The 22,078-nt window shown below is 39.8% G+C and overlaps 1 protein-coding gene across 2 annotated transcripts in view; it reads left to right on the top strand.

The window, feature by feature from the left end:
- LOC126203434 (pre-mRNA-splicing factor ISY1 homolog) overlaps nucleotides 1-22,078 on the top strand; it is an 82,264-nt gene that overhangs the window by 2,074 nt on the left and 58,112 nt on the right. For both annotated transcript variants that reach the window (XM_049937754.1, XM_049937753.1), the window contains exon 4: nucleotides 15,329-15,532. In XM_049937754.1, the coding sequence (XP_049793711.1) occupies nucleotides 15,329-15,532 (204 nt within the window). The remainder of the gene's footprint in view (nucleotides 1-15,328; nucleotides 15,533-22,078) is intronic.

The following is a 22,078-nucleotide window of genomic DNA, read 5'->3' as shown; positions in this document are numbered from 1 at the left end:
CGCCTAGTAGAGGATCCAGCCAGGCTGTTGTTGTTGTGGTCTTCAGTCCTGAGACTGGTTTGATGCAGCTCTCCATGCTACTCTATCCTGTGCAAGCTTCTTCATCTCCCAGTACCTACTGCAACCTACATCCTTGTGAATCTGCTTAGTGTATGCATCTCTTGGTCTCCCTCTACGATTTTTACCCTCCACGCTGCCCTCCAATGCTAAATTTGTGATCCCTTGATGCCTCAAAACATGTCCTACCAATCGATCCCTTCTTCTAGTCAAGTTGTGCCACAAACTTCTCTTCTCCCCAATCCTATTCAATACCTCCTCATTAGTTACGTGATCTACCCACCTTATCTTCAGCATTCTTCTGTAGCACCACATTTCGAAAGCTTCTATTCTCTTCTTGTCCAAACTAGTTATCGTCCATGTCTCACTTCCATACATGGCTACACTCCATACAAATACTTTCAGAAACGACTTCCTGACACCTAAATCTATACTCGATGTTAACAAATTTCTCTTCTTGAGAAACGCTTTCCTTGCCATTGCCAGTCTACATTTTATATCCTCTCTACTTCGACCATCATCGGTTATTTTACTCCCCAAATAGCAAAACTCCTTTACTACTTTAAGTGTCTCATTTCCTAATCTAATTCCCTCAGCATCACCTGACTTAATTTGACTACATTCCATTATCCTCGTTTTGCTTTTGTTCATGTTCATCTTATATCCTCCTTTCAAGACACTGTCCATTCCGTTCAACTGCTCTTCCAAGTCCTTTGCTGTCTCTGACAGAATTACGTCATCGGCGAACCTCAAAGTTTTTACTTCTTCTCCATGAATTTTAATACCTACTCCGAATTTTTCTTTTGTTTCCTTTACTGCTTGCTCAATATACAGATTGAATAACATTGGGGAGAGGCTACAACCCTGACTCACTCCCTTCCCAACCACTGCTTCCCTTTCATGCCCCTCAACTCTTATAACTGCCATCTGGTTTCTGTACAAATTGTAAATAGCCTTTCGCTCCCTGTATTTTACCCCTGCCACCTTCATAATTTGAAAGAGAGTATTCCAGTCAACATTGTCAAAAGCTTTCACTAAGTCTACAAATGCTAGAAACGTAGGTTTGCCTTTTCTTAATCTTTCTTCCAAGATAAGTCGTAAGGTCAGTATTGCCTCACGTGTTCCAACATTTCTACGGAATCCAAACTGATCTTCCCCGAGGTCGGCTTCTACCAGTTTTTCCATTCGTCTGTAAAGAATTCGCGTTAGTATTTTGCAGCTGTGACTTATTAAACTGATAGTTCGGTAATTTTCACATCTGTCAACACCTGCTTTCTTTGGGATTGGAATTATTATATTCTTCTTGAAGTCTGAGGGTATTTTGCCTTTCTCATACATCGTGCTCACCAGATGGTAGAGTTTTGTCATGACTGGCTCTCCCGAGGCCATCAGTAGTTCTAATGGAATGTTGTCTACTCCCGGGGCCTTGTTTCGACTCAGGTCTTTCAGTGCTCTGTAAAACTCTTCACGCAGTATCTTATCTCCCATTTCGTCTTCATCTACATCCTCTTCCATTTCCATAATATTGTCCTCAAGTACATCTCCCTTGTATAAACCCTCTATATACCCCTCCACCTTTCTGCCTTCCCTTCTTTGCTTAGAACTGGGTTTCCATCTGAGCTCTTGATATTCATACAAGTGGTTCTCTTCTCTCCAAAGGTCTCTTTAATTTTCCTGTAGGCAGTATCTATCTTACGCCTAGTGAGACAAGCCTCTACATCCTTACATTTGTCCTCTAGCCATCCCTGCTTAGCCATTTTGCACTTCCTGTCGATTTCATTTTTGAGACGTTTGTATTCCTTTTTGCCTGCTTCATTTACTGCATTTTTATATTTTCTCCTTTCATCAATTAAATTCAATATTTCTTCTGTTACCCAAGGATTTCTATGAGCCCTCGTCTTTTTACCTACTTGATCGTCTGCTGCCTTCACCACTTCATCCCTCAGAGCTACCCATTCTTCTTCTACTGTATTTCTTTCCCCCATTCCTGTCAATTGTTCCCTTATGCTCTCCCTGAAACTCTCTACAACCTCTCGTTCTTTCAGTTTATCCAGGTCCCATCTCCTTAAGTTCCCACCTTTTTGCAGTTTCTTCAGTTTCAATCTGCAGTTCATAACCAATAGATTGTGGTCAGAATCCACATCTGCCCCAGGAAATGTCTTACAATTTAAAACCTGGTTCCTAAATCTCTGTCTTACCATTATATAATCTATCTGAAACCTGTCAGTATCTCCAGGCTTCTTCCATGTATACAGCCTCCTTTCATGATTCTTGAACCAAGTGTTAGCTATGATTAAGTTATGCTCTGTGCAAAATTCTACAAGGCGGCTTCCTCTTTCATTCCTTCCCCCCAATCCATATTCACCTACTATGTTTCCTTCTCTCCCCTTTCCTACTGACGAATTCCAGTCACCCATGACTATTAAATTTTCATCTCCCTTCACTACCTGAATAATTTCTTTTACCTCGTCATACATTTCATCTATTTCTTCATCATCTGCAGAGCTAGTTGGCATATAAACTTGTACTACTGTAGTAGGCATGGGCTTTGTGTCTATCTTGGCCACAATAATGCGTTCACTATGCTGTTTGTAGTAGCTAACCCGCACTCCTATTTTTTTATTCATTATTAAACCTACTCCTGCATTACCCCTATTTGATTTTGTATTTATAACCCTGTAATCACCTGACCAAAAGTCTTGTTCCTCCTGCCAGCTAACTTCACTAATTCCCACTATATCTAACTTTAACCTATCCATTTCCCTTTTCAAATTTTCTAACCTACCTGCCCGATTAAGTGATCTGACATTCCACGCTCCGATCCGTAGAACGCCAGTTTTCTTTCTCCTGATAACGACAGGCTACCAAAGTTATTTTGGCTCCCTGTCCCAGTGACTCTGGCAGCAGCTCCGGTGACCTATTGGACACACAAGGTTCCACAATTTAATTTCTGTAGGGTGCTCTATACATGCTACCAAGATACATCTAGAAGCAACTTTGCTGCAGATGCATGACTTCTGGGTGAGGTCTGCGTGTAAATATGGTCCCAGAGTGGGCACAGGAAATTTCTGCTTGCCAGCAGTAACCATGAGCAGCTATCTGACGATGTTGAGCAGTTGTCTCAAAGAAATTGTCTGGGGTTCACACAATCTGATTTACAAGAGTAGTAGTAGTAATAGCGATAGCAATAGTAGTATAATCCTTGACTCCTATTAAGAGGTTGCTTCTTTGATGTACAGTCTTGTTGAGTGGCCAAGTATCCTTCTTTTAGTGTCTTCCACAGCAGTTTGTTGAGCATATCTGTAACAGTGCTATGAAAGACAGCTCAGCTCTTCTGTTACTTCTGTTTAATAAGGATAGTAGGTCATGTGAGCAACCACTTTTTAATATTAAAATTTTTGTAGTGGCCTTTAAGTAATCTTTAGTGTGACATAACTTCAGTTAGATCAGGCAGTTGTCACAGCCAAAACTAGTGAATAGAAACTCATAATTGTTTTATGTTAGGCATGAAATTAGCACCTCATCACTTAAGCAGAGTCAAACAATAAATGATCCTCATTTGTAATACAAAGTCAGAAGTCTTTGAATACGTATTGCTGTTGGTAAGTTGATCAAGCATGTTACTGACACACTAGTTTGCCTGAATGACAATCAGTAATGTTCAGATTGAGCTCGTGAGCAGGCTATTCCAGTAAATCCATTGATCTTCTTCAAACCGCAAAGCAGCAACATTACATTACTAATGCAGAAAATCGTAGATTCACAATTGTTGTTCACATGTGCCACCTGTATTATTTTGTAATAATCAAGCAGCTGGATTCAGATAAATATAGTTTTCCATGCTTCATCCATGCTGCGCACGTGAAACCCCCCCGACACATACACCCCTAAGAGTTGCGATGAGGTACGTCATTCACCATGATATACCAGTCTATAAAGTTGTTTAAAGTTGTTTTTGAGTGTTGTGTTGATCAGTGCTGCGATTGTTTGCAACATTCTAAATAATGTAATGCATTCTTTCTTTGGATCATTGGTGCCTGACTGATCATTTCGTGTCCAGCATAAGTCCAACTAGTGTCTAGAATGGGTAAAGTGACAGCCAGGACGTTTTCTCCTCTATGGCAAATAAGTTGACACAGTGCATCACATCAGTCACATATGGGGGGGACGGGGAGGGATAGTAGTTATGGGCAGCCACTGTGCATCAACCATGAAATTATTGGTTGTCGTTAATGCATATACATACATTAATACTTGTTCCATAGATCATGAATGGAACATTTCTTAAAAATGTGGCATGTGTCACTTTCACATAAGTTTTGTTTACACAACTACTTCATATTTAAAATTTTATCGATTGAATAAATGAAGCTGTCATTCGTGTGTGTGTGTGTGTGTGTGTGTGTGTGTGTTTGCATGATGCCATGTGAAGGCACTGAATGAAAATAGGCATAGTAGGCTAATTTACTAATATGTTTGTCACTAAAATTTGCAATAACCCTAATAGCATAAGTAGCTGAACCTAACTGTTTCAGCAGTTCATCTATGTGTTTCTTCCAATTCAATTTCTCATCAGTGCACACACCCAGAAATTTTGAATTTTCTGCCTTAGCAACAGACTTCTATTCATAGTGTGGTATCTATCAATGCTGTTATACCATTTGCTGTACTGAATTGAAAGGGCGAGAATGATGTAATCCAAAACCACAAAATGTAAATGTTTCAGGAGAACATTTTAAAACTTTGAATAAATCCATAAATCATATTTCAGTTTTTATGGGTGTCCAACAAAAGTAGCTTATTTCTCCAATGTGTTAATATACGTGTGTGCAGAGTTATGTTGTGAACTAAGTTAAACAAGAGTAGTTAAAAATATTTTATCCTGAGTGACATAACGTTGGGCTTTGGTCTTTCTCATACTAAATGAATACAAGGTTTACAAAAATTTGAACACCAACATACAACATAGCTTACAATGATAGTGACTACAATATTTCAAATAATGTAGCCAATATGTATCACCTCTTATGTTGTTTTCATCGCTTTCTTCCTTTGTTTCACTCTTAACACCTGAAGTACCCCTTTGAAACAGGGGAAATAGAACTTTCAGCAATTAAGGCCTATGTCAACAATAATTGTATGTGTGTGTGCGCGCGCGCACACACACACAACTCTAACACATGACCGCAGTTTCAGGCAACTGAAACCTACACTTTCTAATTAATCACTCCCTGCGTCAATCTCCTGTATTTTTCCCTACTATTTCCCGCACCTTACAGTGCTACACAATCTTATATTTCATCATACAAACCCACTCTTCCTCCATTCTATCCCAGTTTGCACCCACTAAATCCACCTCAACCATCACATCTGCCATTCCCTATCTTCACACTTATCCACCCTTGGACCTGCTACCTACTGTAATATATATTTTTTTTATTATTCTCCACTCTGATCCTTGTGACTTCTCGCGAATTTTAGTGAGTTTTCGCCTTTCACTATCATCAACTCCATCAGATTTCATCTTGTTTTCCCCTCTGCATCCGTTTCATCCTTCTCATGATTTTTCCCAAATAATTCGATGTATTTTTGTGAAATTTATCAGATGCAATTCTTCCCCCCCCCCCCCCCCCCCCCATGATTTTTCACATTTTTCCCACCACCATGGATCCTTGCTCCTTCCATCTTTGTCAATACAGAAAAATGTCCTTATTCCTAGCCAGAGCCCAGTCCCACATACTGTTTCTGCATTGTTGCTTCGCTCATGGAATCCTCCCAAAATTGCCTTAGCATCAAATTACCTATCTCTGGTTTGCCATCCCTCCTTCCACAATGACCTGCACCTGTTCAGATTCTGCCAATTCTTAGCCCTCACCAACATAGTCCTGCAAAACCATATCAACCAAGCCCAAACCTCCTTACTTTCTCTCCATCCGCAAAATTCTCCTGCTCTGCAATCCCAATTTGCTGGAACACGTAACACTCTGAAACTCTTGCCCTGCAGGAACTTGAGCAACATGCACACCACTATCTCAAAAATCTTTCCATCCTACTCACTTCCTATTCCCACCTTGGAGTACCACTGTCCACCCCCTCTACAACAACCTCCAGACCTCCCCCACACCCCCTCACAGCTGAGAAACCCCATCTCAAAGACGTACTACACTTAGCCCACCCTCCAAAACTCTCTCCCACCACCACACAGAGTCCAGAACCTAAGCAGACCTGTAACACAGTCATGAACCTTTCCTCCAGAAGCCTTGCCCCACAGCCATATTCTCTCCTTTTCCCAGTCCCTACAATGGAAACACTTTTTCGCCACCAACCCTACTAATCACACTCAACCAAAGACCAATATTGAACCCTGTCAACCAAAGACCAATATTGAACCCTGCCTAATTCAGTTCACTCCTCCAACCAACCGTGATTCACCCCGACTGCCTCCAAATCACCCCCTGTTAACTTTCCAGAATTTCTTAACCTCAAACCTTGCCTCAGCATCATTCCCCAAATCCCTCAACATTCAAACTAACCTTACATCTGCAGAAAGAACCACAGTCCACCATCTAAAAACTGATCTCAACCTTATAATCCTACCTGCGGACAAAGGCTCCACCACTGTTGTTTTGAACTATAAGGATTACCTGGCAGGAGGACCCCGCCAGCTGTCAGATACATCCAACTACAAACCTTGCCACAGCGACTCCATTCCAGAAATCCAGCAGAATCTCCAGTCGTTAGTTAGGTTTAAGTAGTTACTAACTTTCCTAATGACCACAGCCTTACCGCTAATTGAACACTACCTTTCTGAACACCCGACAGATTCCAAATCAATAACATCCTCCCTAGTCACCATGACCAACTATATCCTCACCCACAATTACTTCTCCTTTGAATGCATTATCTACAAAAGAATCCACGGTACGGCTATGGGTACCTGCATGGCACCATCCTAAGCCACCCTATTCATGGGCCATCTAGAGGAATCCTTCCTAAAAACCCAGAGTCCTAAACCCCTCTTCTGGTTCACATACATTGATGACATATTTGCAATCTGGATGGATGATGAGGACACCCTAGCCACATTCCTCCAGAACTTCAACAACTTATCCTCCATTTGTTTCACCTGGTCCTACTCAACCCAATAAGCCACGTTCCTAGATGTTGACCTCCACCACAATGATGGGTACATCAGTACCTCCGTCAATATCAAACCTACTAACCACCAGCCACCCGTTCCATACCAAGAAGTCCCTCTATATAGCCTAGACACCCGTGGTTGTCGCATCTGCAGTGACGAGCGGTTCCTCTTGAAATATACCGACAGTCTCACTGAAGCCTTCACAGACCATAATTATCCTCCCAACATTGTACAAAAACAAATATCCCGTGCCTTATCTTTCCAGTCCACCACCTCACAAAGTACCATCGTCCAGCCACAAAGGAGCTTCCCCCTCGTAACTCAGTGGCACCCAGGACTGGAGCAACTGAATTACATTCTGCGCCGGGGTTTTGACTACCTTTCATCGTGTCCTGAAATTATAAATGTCCTGCCCACTATCCTTCCCACCCCTCCCACAGTGTTATTCCACCATCCACCGAACGTACACAATATACTCGCCCAGCCTTACACGGCCCCTGCTCCCAACCCCGTACCTCATGGCTCATACCCCCACAATAGACCTAGATGCAAGACCTGTCCTTCACATCCTCCCACTACCACCTACTCCAGTCCGGTCACAAACATCACCTATCCCATCAAAGGCAGGGCTACATGTGAGACCAGACATGTGATCTACAAGCTACGCTTAAACCACTGTGCTGCATTCTATGTGGGCATGACAACCAACAAGCTGTCTGTCTGCATTAATGGCCCCCGACAAACTGTGGCCAAGAAACAATGGGACCACACTCTTTCCGAACATGCTGCCAAACATTACATCCTTCATTTCAACAACTGCTTCAGAACTTATGCCATATGGATCCTTCCCACCAACACCAGCTTCTCTGAATTTTGCAAGTGGGGATTCTCCCTGGAATACATCCTACGTTCTCATAACCCTCCTTGCCTCCACCTTGGCCCGTCTATTCTTGACGAAGCCCAAAAGCTTTACTTATTTGTGACAGTCTTTTTGTTGTGCCTATCTGTAACTCAACATCTCCGCTATATGGTCATTGGCAACTTACCTTTTCATAATATTGTTACATTCCATCCTGAGTTTTCCATTGTTTGATACTTCGGTATATTATTTACGAACTTGAACTGCTTCTGGTGAAATTTCCTTGGTGGATTCCCTTTTTTTCCTGGAAACAAAGAAAAAGAATAAAAGTAATTTTATAGGTAGATGCCCAGGTCAGAGAAATTTAATGAATTTATATTTGAATATGATACTTAAAGAAAAACACTGGATAAATAAGCAGAATAAAACAAAATTATGGTTTTTATGGTAAGCAACATTGATTTAATCTTTAAATACCTCTTCTGTCCTTTGGAGAAGTGGAGTGTCCATCATGTAAGTGTTTTGTAGGTTCTTAAGACGTTCTGAAGCCCATGCACACTTAAAAATGCTTCTCTGCATACCAAAATATTACAGCCATTAACCTTAACCTGGTATAAAAAAGTAACCATTCGCTGCGAAACTGCACTTTTCTTTTTCTTTGGGTAACTAAAAAAGTAAAATATATTGATCAAAGTAATCATATGTCTTTTATAAAATTACATAAAATAAAAAATTAAATTCAGATTTTTCATTGATCATAGATATCTCCTTTGCACTTGTTTCATCTTAATATTGCGAAGAAGGTAATTATTTTGGCAATTGAAATCACCCATATCCCAAAAAGAATGGAATATCTGATCTACACATTCATGAATTTTGCTCCAACACTTGTTTTTACATTTACATTTACATCCAAGACCACAAATTTTAGCCCCGATAGTTCATCCTCTTTTATCCAATATGTACTCTCTGCCAGAATTTCTACAACATTTACATTTTTCCATTTTCCAGTTGCACTTTTTTTTTCCTGCCTTTAGGTTCTTTAGCAGGTGATACTTTGGGGCACCTTTTACATTCGTCAGCGTCCTAAGCCAAACAAAGTATTCAGAATGAGGCAGACCAAAGCCACTTTAACGGATATAACATACTGTAATATATTATACAAATAGCCTTATAATATCAAAATTATTACCAATAATGCAGTAATTAATAGGAGAAGTATAATTTGTTCATGATTCACACATAAGTATTTTAATTAGTGAGTATATAATAGTTATAATTACGCAATATTACTTTACTCTAATACAGTCCTAAGTCTCGATATTTTAAATGTTTAAAAAAGTAAGCATTTTTGACTTACCATGTCATTTTCTGATGAATATTCATCAGAGGGACAATAATTGCTTCCATTGGACTAACAATCTTCTTCAGAACTGGTCATTTCTGTCTAGGTATCTTCTTTTTTGGTTACACATGGAAATAACCTCTTCTTTGCAAGCACCATTTTGCTGTGGCTTTGGGTTGTGTCATACACAAAAAAGACTACTTTCTCACTATATGAGAACAACAAGTGTGGACTGGTTTGCCACCTAGTGAGTGAAACTTAAAATATTGTTGAATAGAAATTGAACGAACACAAAAAATGTATTTTGAGAAAAATATGGCTTTGGACTATATCATTCTCACCCCTTCAGTTGTATATACTGTGTTTTCTCAAAATTTAGCGAGACTTCATTTGCAGAGAACCACGTGCTAATTTTCTAAAAGACATTATTTGCAATTTCCTCAGCTGGTTCTTGTTTGTTGGGTGTGATTACTATACTTGTGTTAACAGCAAGAAAAACTGGCTTAGCATCTCCATGAATATAGATTGGCAAGTCATTGATATATATCAAGAACAATAAGGGGCCCAAGACTGAACCCTGCGGGACACCATTCTTGATACCTCCCCAGATAGAGGACTCTCCTGATTTTTGCAGACCATCTGTACTGTTAATTTTAAACCTTCTGCATTCTTCCACTTAAATATGAATCAAACCATTTGTGTACTGTCCCACTCATACCACGATACTTAAGCTTATCTAGAAGAATTTCATGATACACACAATCAAAAGCTTTTGAGGGATCACAAAATATCCCATTGGGTGATGTTCAGTTATTCAATGCATTTAATATTTGACCAATGAAATCATATATAGCATTTTATGTTGAAAAGCTTTTCTGAAAACCAAATTGACATTTTGTTAGTACTTCATTTTGACGAATATGTGATGTTACTCTTGAACACATTACAATACATGTTGCAGCAATGGACTGGTTTGTAATATAGTAGGACATCTGTTTGAAGGGTGACAATTTGTTTGTGAGTCAGCGAAACCAACACTTGCAATACAGTGACAAGAAGCTTGATTAGCTTTACCTAGAATTCAGAAGACTTACGGTAATCACAGCTCACATTAGTTTGCATTGTCATTAAGGCTACACAGCAAGCTGCTCCCCAATAGCTGTCAGGGAAATTTTCTGTGGTGTTTCAGAAGATACTAATTTCATTTTGCAGTGTGTAGCTGGAGTCTGCCCAAACAAATACTGGTCATTAAGTCTTGTGCAATACTCAGTGCTGCTTTGCTTCCTGTTACAAACAAATTCGTTTTTAAGAGTGGAATTTTAAGTTCTCACATGATAGAGCAGTCCCAAATTAGTCTAGTGTAATAATCATTTCATCGATTTGTATTATCAGGGACAATAGCACACAAAGAATAACTGGTAATCCAGTCGCAACAGCACTATCCTGGCCTGTGCCGTCTGCACCAGTCACAGCTGAAGTACTCATTATTCTTCGTGTTTTATCGTCCTTGATAATACATATTGAGAAAACAAATATTGCACTAGACTAATTTGAGGCTGCTGTATCGAATGGGCACTTAAAATCCTGCTTTAAAAATTATTTTAGTTTGTAACAGTAAACATTCTGATGGTTTCCCTTGACAGTGGGCATTGTATGAAAGATGGTTATGAGCAGTATTTGTTTGGGCTGACGTCAGCTACGTGTTACAAAAATGTAGATTGACTGTTGCGAGTAATGAGTATACTGGCGGGGGCACTGCAAATGTAGTCTGTGGACAGTAAGCTCGAAATGTGAGTCTCACAAGGAGCGTGCCAGAGGTAAGTCCCTGCAGTCACACTATCCCTTGTATCCTTGATGGCTCATTCGGATAGAGTGTCTGCCATGTAAGCAGGAGATTCCGGGTTCGAGTCCTGGTCGGGGCACACATTTTCAACTGTCCTCGTTGATATTTATCAACATCAGCAATCAGCTATTGGTCTGGATTTCATTGTAATTTCATTCTTTGAGAGCTGCAAGAACACAAATGGTCTCTGTTCTTTTGGACACGTCCGAAAGGGTAGGTACCATCTTCATATATTCTAGAATAGTTTCTCACCTTAGCAACAATAATATCCTCAGCAACTCACAATTTGGGTCTCAGAAAGTTTGCTCTAATGATAATACCATTTACATGATCACTCACCAGATTTTACAAGCACTGAATAATAAAATAGTGCTGAGACATATATCTGATTGAGGAGAAATCAAGCATGGTGTGTTGCCTAAGGCACTGTCTTAGGTCCACAATTGTTCCTCATAATTATGTGTAATCGATCTTCCATCGGATTTACAACAAATAGAATTAGTTCATTTTGCAGTTGACACTAGTATTGTAACCAATCCAAGCATACATACAGAAACAAAAGAAATGACAAACAAAGTTCCTGAAAGTGTTACTGGTTAGTTTTCCGTGAATGGTCCCACCCTCAATTTAAAAAGACACAGCATATTCAGTTTGCACATCTAGGGGTGTTACATCAGTGATAAATGTAACAAATGGCAAGTAAATAATAAATAGGATGAAAACTTAAAATTTTTGTGTGTCAATTCTGATGAGAATTTAAACTGGGAAAATGTCATTTTGAAACTCCTAAAACAACTTAGTTCAGCCACATTTGTACTTAGAATCGTAGCACATCTTGGGGAGAAACAAATCAGTAAGTTGACACATTTTGCATATACTTTCATTCAATAATATTGTATGGAATGATGATCTCATCTTTAAGAAAGAGAGCCTTCATTGTGCAAAAACGTTCTGTAAGAATTGTAATTGGTGCTCACCCAAAATCATCTTGTAGACAGCTGTTTAAGGAGGTGGGCATTCTGACTATTGCTTCACAGTATATTTATTCCCTCTTGAAGTTCGTTGTAAATAATTCATTGCATTTCAAAAGGAACAATGATGTACACAATTACAAAACCAGAAGTAAAAATGACATTTGTTACTGTGTGTTAGCACAGAAAGTGGTTCACAAATGCTGCAACAAAAATTTTGGATCACTTACTCAGTGATATAAATTTTCTGACAGGTGGAAAAGCAAAATTTGAAAACATACTGAGAAAATTTCTCCTGGACAGTTCGTTATATTCTGTTGAAGAATTTCAATTACTGTAACATGTAAAAGGTGGTGGGCGGTACTTACTAACTTGCAGAATCTGCGTAACCCTAAAAATATTCAGAATGTAATCATATGTACAAAGTAATTTGCAGTGTGAATGTAAAATGACTCATTCTGCATAATTACAATACATTCATCAACAAGATCCATGGGACATGAAACTAATTAGCCATAGTTCCATTTGAAAAAGCGAAGTTGATGCTGACAGTGTTATGAAAAGGATAGATTGCTACTCACCATATAGTGCAGATGCTGAGTCGCAGATAGCAACAACAAAAAGGCTGCTAAACAAATAAACTTTCAACCAAATGGCCTTCTTGTGAATTACACAGAAAACATATACACCCCCTGCACACGCAAAAGCAACTCGCACACACGTGACCACTGTCTCCGGCTGCCGAAGTCCAACAGTGAGCTGCAGCACGTAAGGGGAGAAGCCATCTGAGTGGTGTTGGTAAGGAGGAGGCTGGGACAGGGATTGGGAGAGATGGCAGGCTGCAGTTGGAGGACAGTAAAGTGCTGCTTGTGGGAACATACAGGGATGACGTGGGGAGAGAGCCAGGCAGCTAGTTGCAGTCAGGAGGTTAGATGGAGATAGCTGGAGGGGAGGGGGGGGCAGAAAGAGAGAAGTAAGAAGACTGTGGGTGTGTTGGTGGAAAAGAAGCTGCGTAGTGATGGCATGTGAACAGGGAAGGGGATAGGTGGGTGATGGACATGACTGCTGAAGGTTGATCCTGGATCTTACATTGTTTAAAGTTAATACTGATATCTCTGTAATTAATGTACTTATGTAAAGATACTATATTCCATTCAGTGAGAACATTCTCACAATTCACCTGGGTAAAAATAGAATTACAATAACTTCAATGGTTACCGAAATATTTGAGGTGAAAAGTTTAGTAGCACATTGTAGAACATGTAGCTTCACAGCAGATGTCAATACATGTTCCCATACTGATCCAGTGACATTGTGACTGCTGCAGTGGGCACAGTTACCATCAATATTGGACTGTGGATCAGCGAAAACATGCTGCCTGGCCCAGTGAATCATATTGCTTGTTACACCTGGTCAGTTGTCATGTCAGGATATGTCATTCTCTAGACAAACAGCTGCTCAAAGTGTGTCATGCACAACAGTCACATGTCGATAGGGAGTATTGTGCTATGAAGGACTTTCACCCGGGCCTGTGATAGTAATCGAAGGTGCCATGATGGTTGTGGACTACGTGAACATTGTTGTAGACCACCAGCATCCCTGCGTTCTTGATGTCTTTCCTGGTGGTGATAGCCTCTTCCAGCATAACTGTCCTTGTCAAAAGGTCAAAATAACGCTTCAATGGTTTGAGGAGCATAATAGTGAACTCGAGTTGATATCTTGGTCACCAAATCTACCTGATCTGCACTTTAAGGGACATGTCTGTGATGCTGTTAGGGAGCTGCTGTCTGCATTCTCACAAAACACTGACCCGTAATTGTGTGACTGATGTATAGACGTCTGGTGCTCTATACCTCCAGAAACCTACCGAGGACTTATCAAATCTATGTCACATTGAATCACTGAAGTACTGCTTTGCAAATGTGCAGCAGCACATCTGTGGAGCAGCTGGTCATAACTTCTTGCCTCATCAGTGTATTTATAAGCGTAAAGGGTGTTATCTTTACAGATCTGCATACTCACAATTTCATATTAAAAGACATCTACCTAGAGATATATCAACACAAGCTTGGGCACTGCATCATCTGAAACCATCTCTCTCTTAATATTTAATGGTCAATATTAGGTTCCACCTTCTTGCCCATTTGTATACATGCAGGGACTTCTCCGCCGAGAGAACTGCCTTAATTTTATCTGTCATGATGAGTAGTACAGACACAAATGTTTTTCTAGTGTGTATAACGTCATGAAACTTTCTGCACATAGTATTTAATGATGTCCCACGTATGGTGACTGTAATGGAAACAGACTGCACTTGGATTAAAATCCAAATACCTTGGAGCAAGTGACAGCAAATATTGGTGAATAAGTGTGTTGCTTTGCCTTTAGTCCTCCTTGGCTTAACCTGTGGTAACAGTTGGCAATAGAATCTACGAAAATGATTGAATGAACACTTAACCAAATGGCCACTTTTGTCTTTGAATGAACAGTTAACCAAATGGCCATCTTTGTCTTCTGATTTCTCCCATTCTTAGCAAACCAACTTATGTTTCACTCTTAAAATTGTAGTTGCCACCAGTATACAAATGACATCACCACCAATCAGAGGTTAAACATTGGCCCAGTCACTCATTCGCCATTTTTAAACTAGGATGTCTGCCAGCCCAGCTCTGTATTTTCACAGTTTTAATTTTTTGTAAATAGTCACTTCCTTTTTGTCACTTTCTCCTAGAAAGGGAGACACTGATGGCAACAAAGACAGATCCACACTATATTTGCCAATTATCTCCAGAGAAAGTGCATCTTATTTTTCCACACTTTGTTCCTATCCCCCTCTTTATCTCACCTGCAGCAAATGCAGGTGTGTTTTGCTTCTAAACTTCAAAGTATGAAATCTTTTACATCTTATGTTGAATTATCACAATCTTTGAAACCTCTGTTTAGCTGTTACCTTCATATAAGATGCAAAAAAATCCAGTTGTAAAATACATTATATTTGAAGTTGTATGTATTAATCATCTTTCCAATGACTAGTTTCTTTCTTGTCATTTAATGTCTGGTGCAGTGTAAGTTGTCCATATATCATCGTGGCAATTAATTTTCTGTTCTGCAGCGGGTCTTGGAGAATTTCGGATCCGTGACCTAAATGATGAAATAAACAAACTACTTCGTGAGAAAGGCCATTGGGAAGCTCAGATACGTGAGCTTGGTGGTCCAGATTATGCTAAAGTTGGACCTCGGATGCTGGACCATGAAGGGAAAGAAGTTCCAGGAAATCGTGGTTACAAATACTTTGGAGCTGCAAAGGACCTCCCTGGTAAGTTATATTTTGCATTAGTCTCTTGTGAAATGTGTGATAATGATGTGGAATGAATGAATTTACAGGTTATTTAATAGTTAATTGAAACATAGTAGCATGTACAGAGAAATTCATACTTCAGAAACAAATGTTAAATCTCACAATAAAGTTAGTTTTTAATTTTTAAAAATTGTTTATTTGTTCAGTTATTTCAGCTACATATGCTCCAAGTTTATCAGTAAAGATTATTCCATAGAATGAAAGGATTTGCCTATCAGGAACTTAAGTATTAAACTTTCTACCAAATTTAGTTTTGCAGTATGTCAGGCATTTTACATTATCAAAGATTTTGGTTGCAACTTTATTCAGCACCATTCAGGTTAATGCCAGTTTTAATTATAAGTAATGGAGATATTGGTTTCTTTCTAGTGTTGTAATTATGGGCATTGCTATTCCTCCAGAACTGTGTTACCTTAGTTGTACTTTTAAAAAGTGCAAATCAGAGCTAATAAAGATTGTACATTGTATGCTACTACCCTCAACAGAACATTTTGTAATACAAACCTTTTATTAACTCTAAGGTTACTAGTTATTTGTCATATTATAAAACTTGAAATTAAAAACTAATGCAAACAGTGGGAGAAAGAAAATTGTTTTGAAGAGAACTGACCTCTAAGCCCACCTACAGTTCAGAGGCAAGATCAGTATAAAAAAAAGTTATTGATAACATCTCATCAACATGAAGATAATTGCAGGTAGAACGTGAGCTTCGATGGAACACAGTTGTGAAATGTGGTCTTGTTGGGGGAATCATCTAGGTATTTATTGTAAATGATGAAACCACAAAAACCATTATTGACAAGGGAAGGTCTACAGGGGTTGTAGTAACTTTCTCAAACCAAATATATGGTGTGTACCGCTACCACCTCGGTCAAGACACCGGACTCAGCAAGAGTGTGAATAGAGCACTTACCTGGCATAGCGGGCACGAGAAAGACTCATGATAATATGGAGGACCGGAATTTATACTTTTGTAAAATAGTTCTCTAAGCTCTGATTATTTAACAGCTCATGACTCACCGCCTTGTTAATATAGGATTGTGTGAGGTGCTTTTAGAATTTGTTAAAACTGATGTCTACGTGGAGTGTTCACACTGACAAAAAAAAAGTAAACATAACCTCAGGGATTGTATTTTGTGTTATCATGTTAAAATATTGCTGCAGGATATCTTTACTGTAGTGAAATTTAATTAAAAGAAATCTTTTAATGAAAGAAAATATTTCCCTTTTTTTAAACATAATAATCTTCGTCTTGCTGAGAAGTGGCCAATATCTGAACTTAACTGAATGTTCTTAGTTTTTACCTTAATATGGCATAAATTAATATATTCACTTTCCTTTCCTTAATAATTATGGAGTGAGTCTTTTACAGCATCCATTGACGACGGAGTGCTATGAAACTATTCCTATGCAAGATGTCTGCCAAGAATGGTCGATTGTTTGACCGTTCTTGTTGTTTATACTGTGTGCTGAAAACCTTACAAATAACATTTTTACTTCTGCGTGAAGGTCACTAAGCACATGAAAGAAAATGCACAATCAGCATAAAATACTATATATTATTTAAAATTTACAACTTACAATGCAAAATGGCCGCTGTAGTGTGCGTTAGCTTCAAGACTAGAACAGAGAGTTAGTAATAAAGCTGGTCTTTTTAGTTTCTTTTGCCAGTGAGTAAAAGAACAATTAATTACCACAAAGATCCTGTACAGTTTTCTTATAGGGTCTGTTTGTACCATTATTATTTCATTTCATTATAAATTGCTGTTAACCAATTGCACGCGCACTTTCAGAGGGGGACTTTTTTTTTTGCACGGTTTAGTATTTTGTACCATGTATCGGTACAAGTGGTGTAGGCTAACATCCAGGAGATCACACCCAACACCCATATGCCCTCGTGGTCTTTGTTTGCCAGTGACTGGCAAAAAAGAATTTCTCATTTTAACAAGGACCTTAAAGGAGGATATTGAATTTGTACTGTAGTCTAGTGGCATCCATTCATTCACATGGGCCCTTGCTTGCCAGTGATTGGCAAAAATAAAATAAAAAATTTCTACCACTGGGACCTTAAAACACTGGATTTTGAAATGGTACTGTATATATGGACACCCGCAGTGCACCATCCTATGCCAACCTAGTTGTGGGCCATCTAGAGGAACCTTTCCTAAAAAGAATCTAAACCCCTCACCTGGTTCAGATTCATTGATGACATTTTCGTGATCTGCATCGAGGGTGAGAACACCGTATTCACATTCCTCCAGGACCTCAACACCTTCTCCTGGTCATACTCAACTCAATAAGCCACTGTCGGGCCACAGAGGAGCACTCCCCTTGTAACTCAGTACCACCCAGGACTGGAGCAACTGAATTACAATCTCTCCCAGGGTTTCAGCTACCTCTCATCATGCCCTGAAATGAGAAATGTCCTACCCTTCCTGCTCTTTCCACAGTGTATTCCTTTGTCCACCAAACCTACACAATATCCTCGTTCATCTCTACACAACACCTGCTCCCACTCCCTTGTCTCATTGCTCATATCCCTGTAAAGACCTAGATGCAAGACATGTGCCACACATCCTTCCACCACCATCACCTACTCCAGTCCAGTAACAAACATCACCCATCCCATCAAAGGCAGGGCTACCTGTAAAACCAGTCATGTGATCTACAAGCTAAGATGCAACCACCGTGCTGCATTGAACATGTGCATGACAACCAACAAGCTGCCTGTCCACATGAATGACCACCGACAAACTGTGGCCAAGAAACAACTGGACCACTCTTGCTGAGCACACCGCCCAACACGAGGTTCTTCATTTCAGTGACTGCTTCACAGCACTTGCCATAGGCCAGTGTTACACTATCAAATTTCTTTGTCAAAGATTTGATCAAAGATGTGATCAAATATTCCATCAAATATATTTGACGTAGCGCTAGAAGGGGTATTACACTGTCATCAAATTTTTCGTCGAAGTTCAAGATGGCTGACAACAACTTGTTATTTACCGCAGCAATTGCACGTACCGCAATTGCATTGTGTGCACATGCGGAAAAGAAGTGGGGGAAAAAAAGGAACCATACATACGAGGTTGACAGTCTTAAATTCCTGGGATTACAACTTGATAATAAATTCAGTTGGGAGGAGCACACCACAGAACTGAAGAAACGCCTTAACAAATCTGTATTTGCAATTCGAGTGTTAGCAGACATAGGCAACATAAAAATGAAAGAGCTTGCATACTTTGCCTACTTTCATTCCATAATGTCATATGGGATAATATTTTGGGGTAAATCTTCAAGTCAAACAAAAGTTTTCAGAGTCCAAAAGCGTGTAATACGTATTATTTGTAGAGTAAATTCATGGACGTCCTGCAGAAACCTCTTCAAAGAACTGGGTATACTAACTACTGCCTCTCAGTATATTTACTCCTTAATGAAATTTGTCCTAAATAATATATCTCCTTTTCCAACAAACAACTCAGTTCATACATACAATACCAGGAACAAAAATGATCTGCACAAGGACTTAAAAGCACTTACTTTAGTTCAAAAAGGGGTCCACTACTCAGGAACACTAATCTTCAATAATTTGCCAGCAAACATAAAAAATTTAGTTACAAATAAAGATCAGTTTAAAAGGAGCCTGAAAGACTTACTAGTGGCCAACTCCTTCTACTCCATTGGCGAAATTTTTAATAGAAACAAATGATGTATTGTATTTATTCATACTATCAGTATTGTTATTTCAGCTTAAAAAAAATGACATGTTCCACATCCACGAGGATCTCCTCAGCACGGATCTATGGAACGAAAAACTAATCTAATCTGGGTGAAGCCGTGGGTTTTACGACGACATGATAAAAGCTTTCAACAAAGCTTGTTACGTGAGTTTACAGTGGAAGACGTCAAGTCATACATCAATTACTTAAGAATGGATGAGCATACATTTCTGTATGTGCTCAGTGAATTGTATCCTCTTATCACAAAGCACAATATTCACTTAAGAACTGCTACTTCTTCAGAAGATAGGCTCACTGTAACACTCCGATTCCTTGCTACAGGAGAGGGTTATGTTAGGTCAGGTCAGGTCAGGTCAGGTCAGGTCAGGTCTCCAATCTTCTTAATCTATTTTTGTATTCAGGGTGCCTCACATTGTAAAGTGCCTCATCAGCTTCATACATCTCTATTAATTTTGTAGTTGTCGGCACCCACCAATTGTATTTACCGGCAATGGCTATAAAAACACTACAGACGACAGAACGCTCCATGTGGTAACATGTCACATTGCAGTGAACAGAAGACAAGCGATTTCTTTGATCAAATCTACAGCGAGGCCCTAGATTTGATCAAATATTGGACGACATTTGACAAAGTCCCTATTACACCATCAAATATCTTTGACAAAGATATTGGACAAAGAAATTTGATAGTGTAATACCGGCCATATGGATTCTTCCCACCAACACCAGCTTTTTTGAATTGTGCAGGCGGGAACTCTCCCTGCTATGTATCCTACGTTCCTGTAACCCTCCTGGCCTCAACTTTCGTTAGTCATTGTCCTCATCCATTTTGCCCCTTCCCTGTTCCCATTTCAGCACTATATAGCCGTCATTCCACCAACACTCACATTCGTTTCACTCCTTTTCCGCTACCTCTCTCCCCCTGCCCCCACCCCCACCCCCGCACCCCCTCCATCTAATCATCACCTAACTGCACCTAGTTGCCATACCCTTTCTGCACCTCATCCCTGCATGCTCCCCAGCAGCAATTTACCAGCCCCCACCCCTACTCTGCAAGCCCCCCTCCCCACCCAGTGTCCCTTACCCCCACACAGTTGCCTCTCCCATCATGTGCTGCTGCTCGTAGCCTGGTGTCAGCTACCAGAGACAGTGGTCATGTGTATGAGGTGAGGTGTGTTTGCTTGAGTGTGTGTGGGTGTTTGTGTCTGTTATCTATTTTTGACAATGGCCTCGTTGGCCAAAAGCTTGTTTTGTGATAGTCTGTTTGTTGTGCCTATCTGCAACTCAGCATCTCCTCTATATAGTAAGTAGCAACTATCCTTTCCATAATATTGTTACTTTCCATCCTGGATTTTCCATTGTTTGATTTAGTTTTTTGGTTGGCATACTGCAGGGATCGATTTCGAGGTGCATCAGGTAATATGTGTGTGTGTGTGTGTGTGTGCGCGCGCGCGCGCGCGTTTAACCTGTATCAAAATGGCCATTGTCATTATTTTTATTCAGTTAATAATTTTAAATAAAACCTTTTTCATTTCTAATCCTTTGCATTATCATTTTAATCATCATATTAACCACTATGCTCTAAAATAAAAGTTAATTTAATGATGCAGCAGAGGATTAGAAACACACACACACACACACACACACACACACACGCACACACACTGATGGAAAAAATCACAACACCAGAAAATAATTGATGTAGCGTAATGAAATTTTGGGAATGTACAGTACGATTTTTTCCACTTTGCACAAACTCTGGGGATTGCCCAATGAGAGGATATGGAACAAAAAAGCTCTAATCAACTTATGTCCGGAAATGCATGTTTCCATGCTAGAGACCATTTATTCATTCATACTTTGTTACAGAGACTGCATTCTAACTCTCTCTGTACCATGTAATCACAGTTACAGTATGCTTGGTTCCTCCTATATGGTTCGTATTGTTCCCCATGTGTCATGCCCTAGCATCTGCTCCAGCCATAGAAATTAGTAATGTTGTGTCTGATTCACTTCTCTTGCTTACTCACCTTGTAAAGAATGTAATAAAGCATTGTACATAATAGCTCCATATTCGAATTAAGAGCTTGCCTACATGGTGTTTACTTCTGCAAAGGCAAATGGCAGTGGGCAGCAAGGTTGCATCAGGAAACCTACCCCCGCCGACAACCACCACAGCATTCAGTGTTTGCAACAGTGTTTCACCATTTGTCTGAAACAGGGTCGTTTCAGTAAGCATGGAATCATAAAGGACGTACTCGAAATGTTTGGACACCAGACTTGGAGGAAAAAGTTATTAACATTGTGGAAGGTGATGTCAATACAGGGTAAGCCAGATGACCGTGTGCAACATTCTCCATGACAATTGTTACTTCCCTTATCAATTACAGTGTGTGCAGAGCTTACCAGTGACAGACTTTCCACATTGGGAGTAGTTTTGTCACTGGTTACTTCACCAGGCAACTACGATTGTGGGATTTGTGTCATCTATCCTGTTCACAGATGAGGCCACCTTTACACGCAGTGATATATCCACCTTTCATAACAGTTGTCTGTGGGATAATATGCAGAACTCCCATAGTACAGTGACAGTGAATCATCAGCATCGGTACAGCCAGAATGTGTAGGCCGAGTTAATTGGTAACGTATTTTGGGAGCAGTCTTCCTTCCACATCGCCTAACAGGTCAGAACTCTAAGCGTTTGTTGGGGGTGGCTTTGCCTCTCCTGTTGGAAATTGTGCTGTTGATGATTCAGAGGGTTATG

This window comes from Schistocerca nitens, chromosome 9, assembly GCF_023898315.1.
Source record: "Schistocerca nitens isolate TAMUIC-IGC-003100 chromosome 9, iqSchNite1.1, whole genome shotgun sequence".
NCBI lineage: Eukaryota > Metazoa > Arthropoda > Insecta > Orthoptera > Acrididae > Schistocerca > Schistocerca nitens.
The sequence above is the reverse complement of the archived record's forward strand: the minus strand, read 5'-3'. Positions and strand labels throughout refer to the sequence as shown.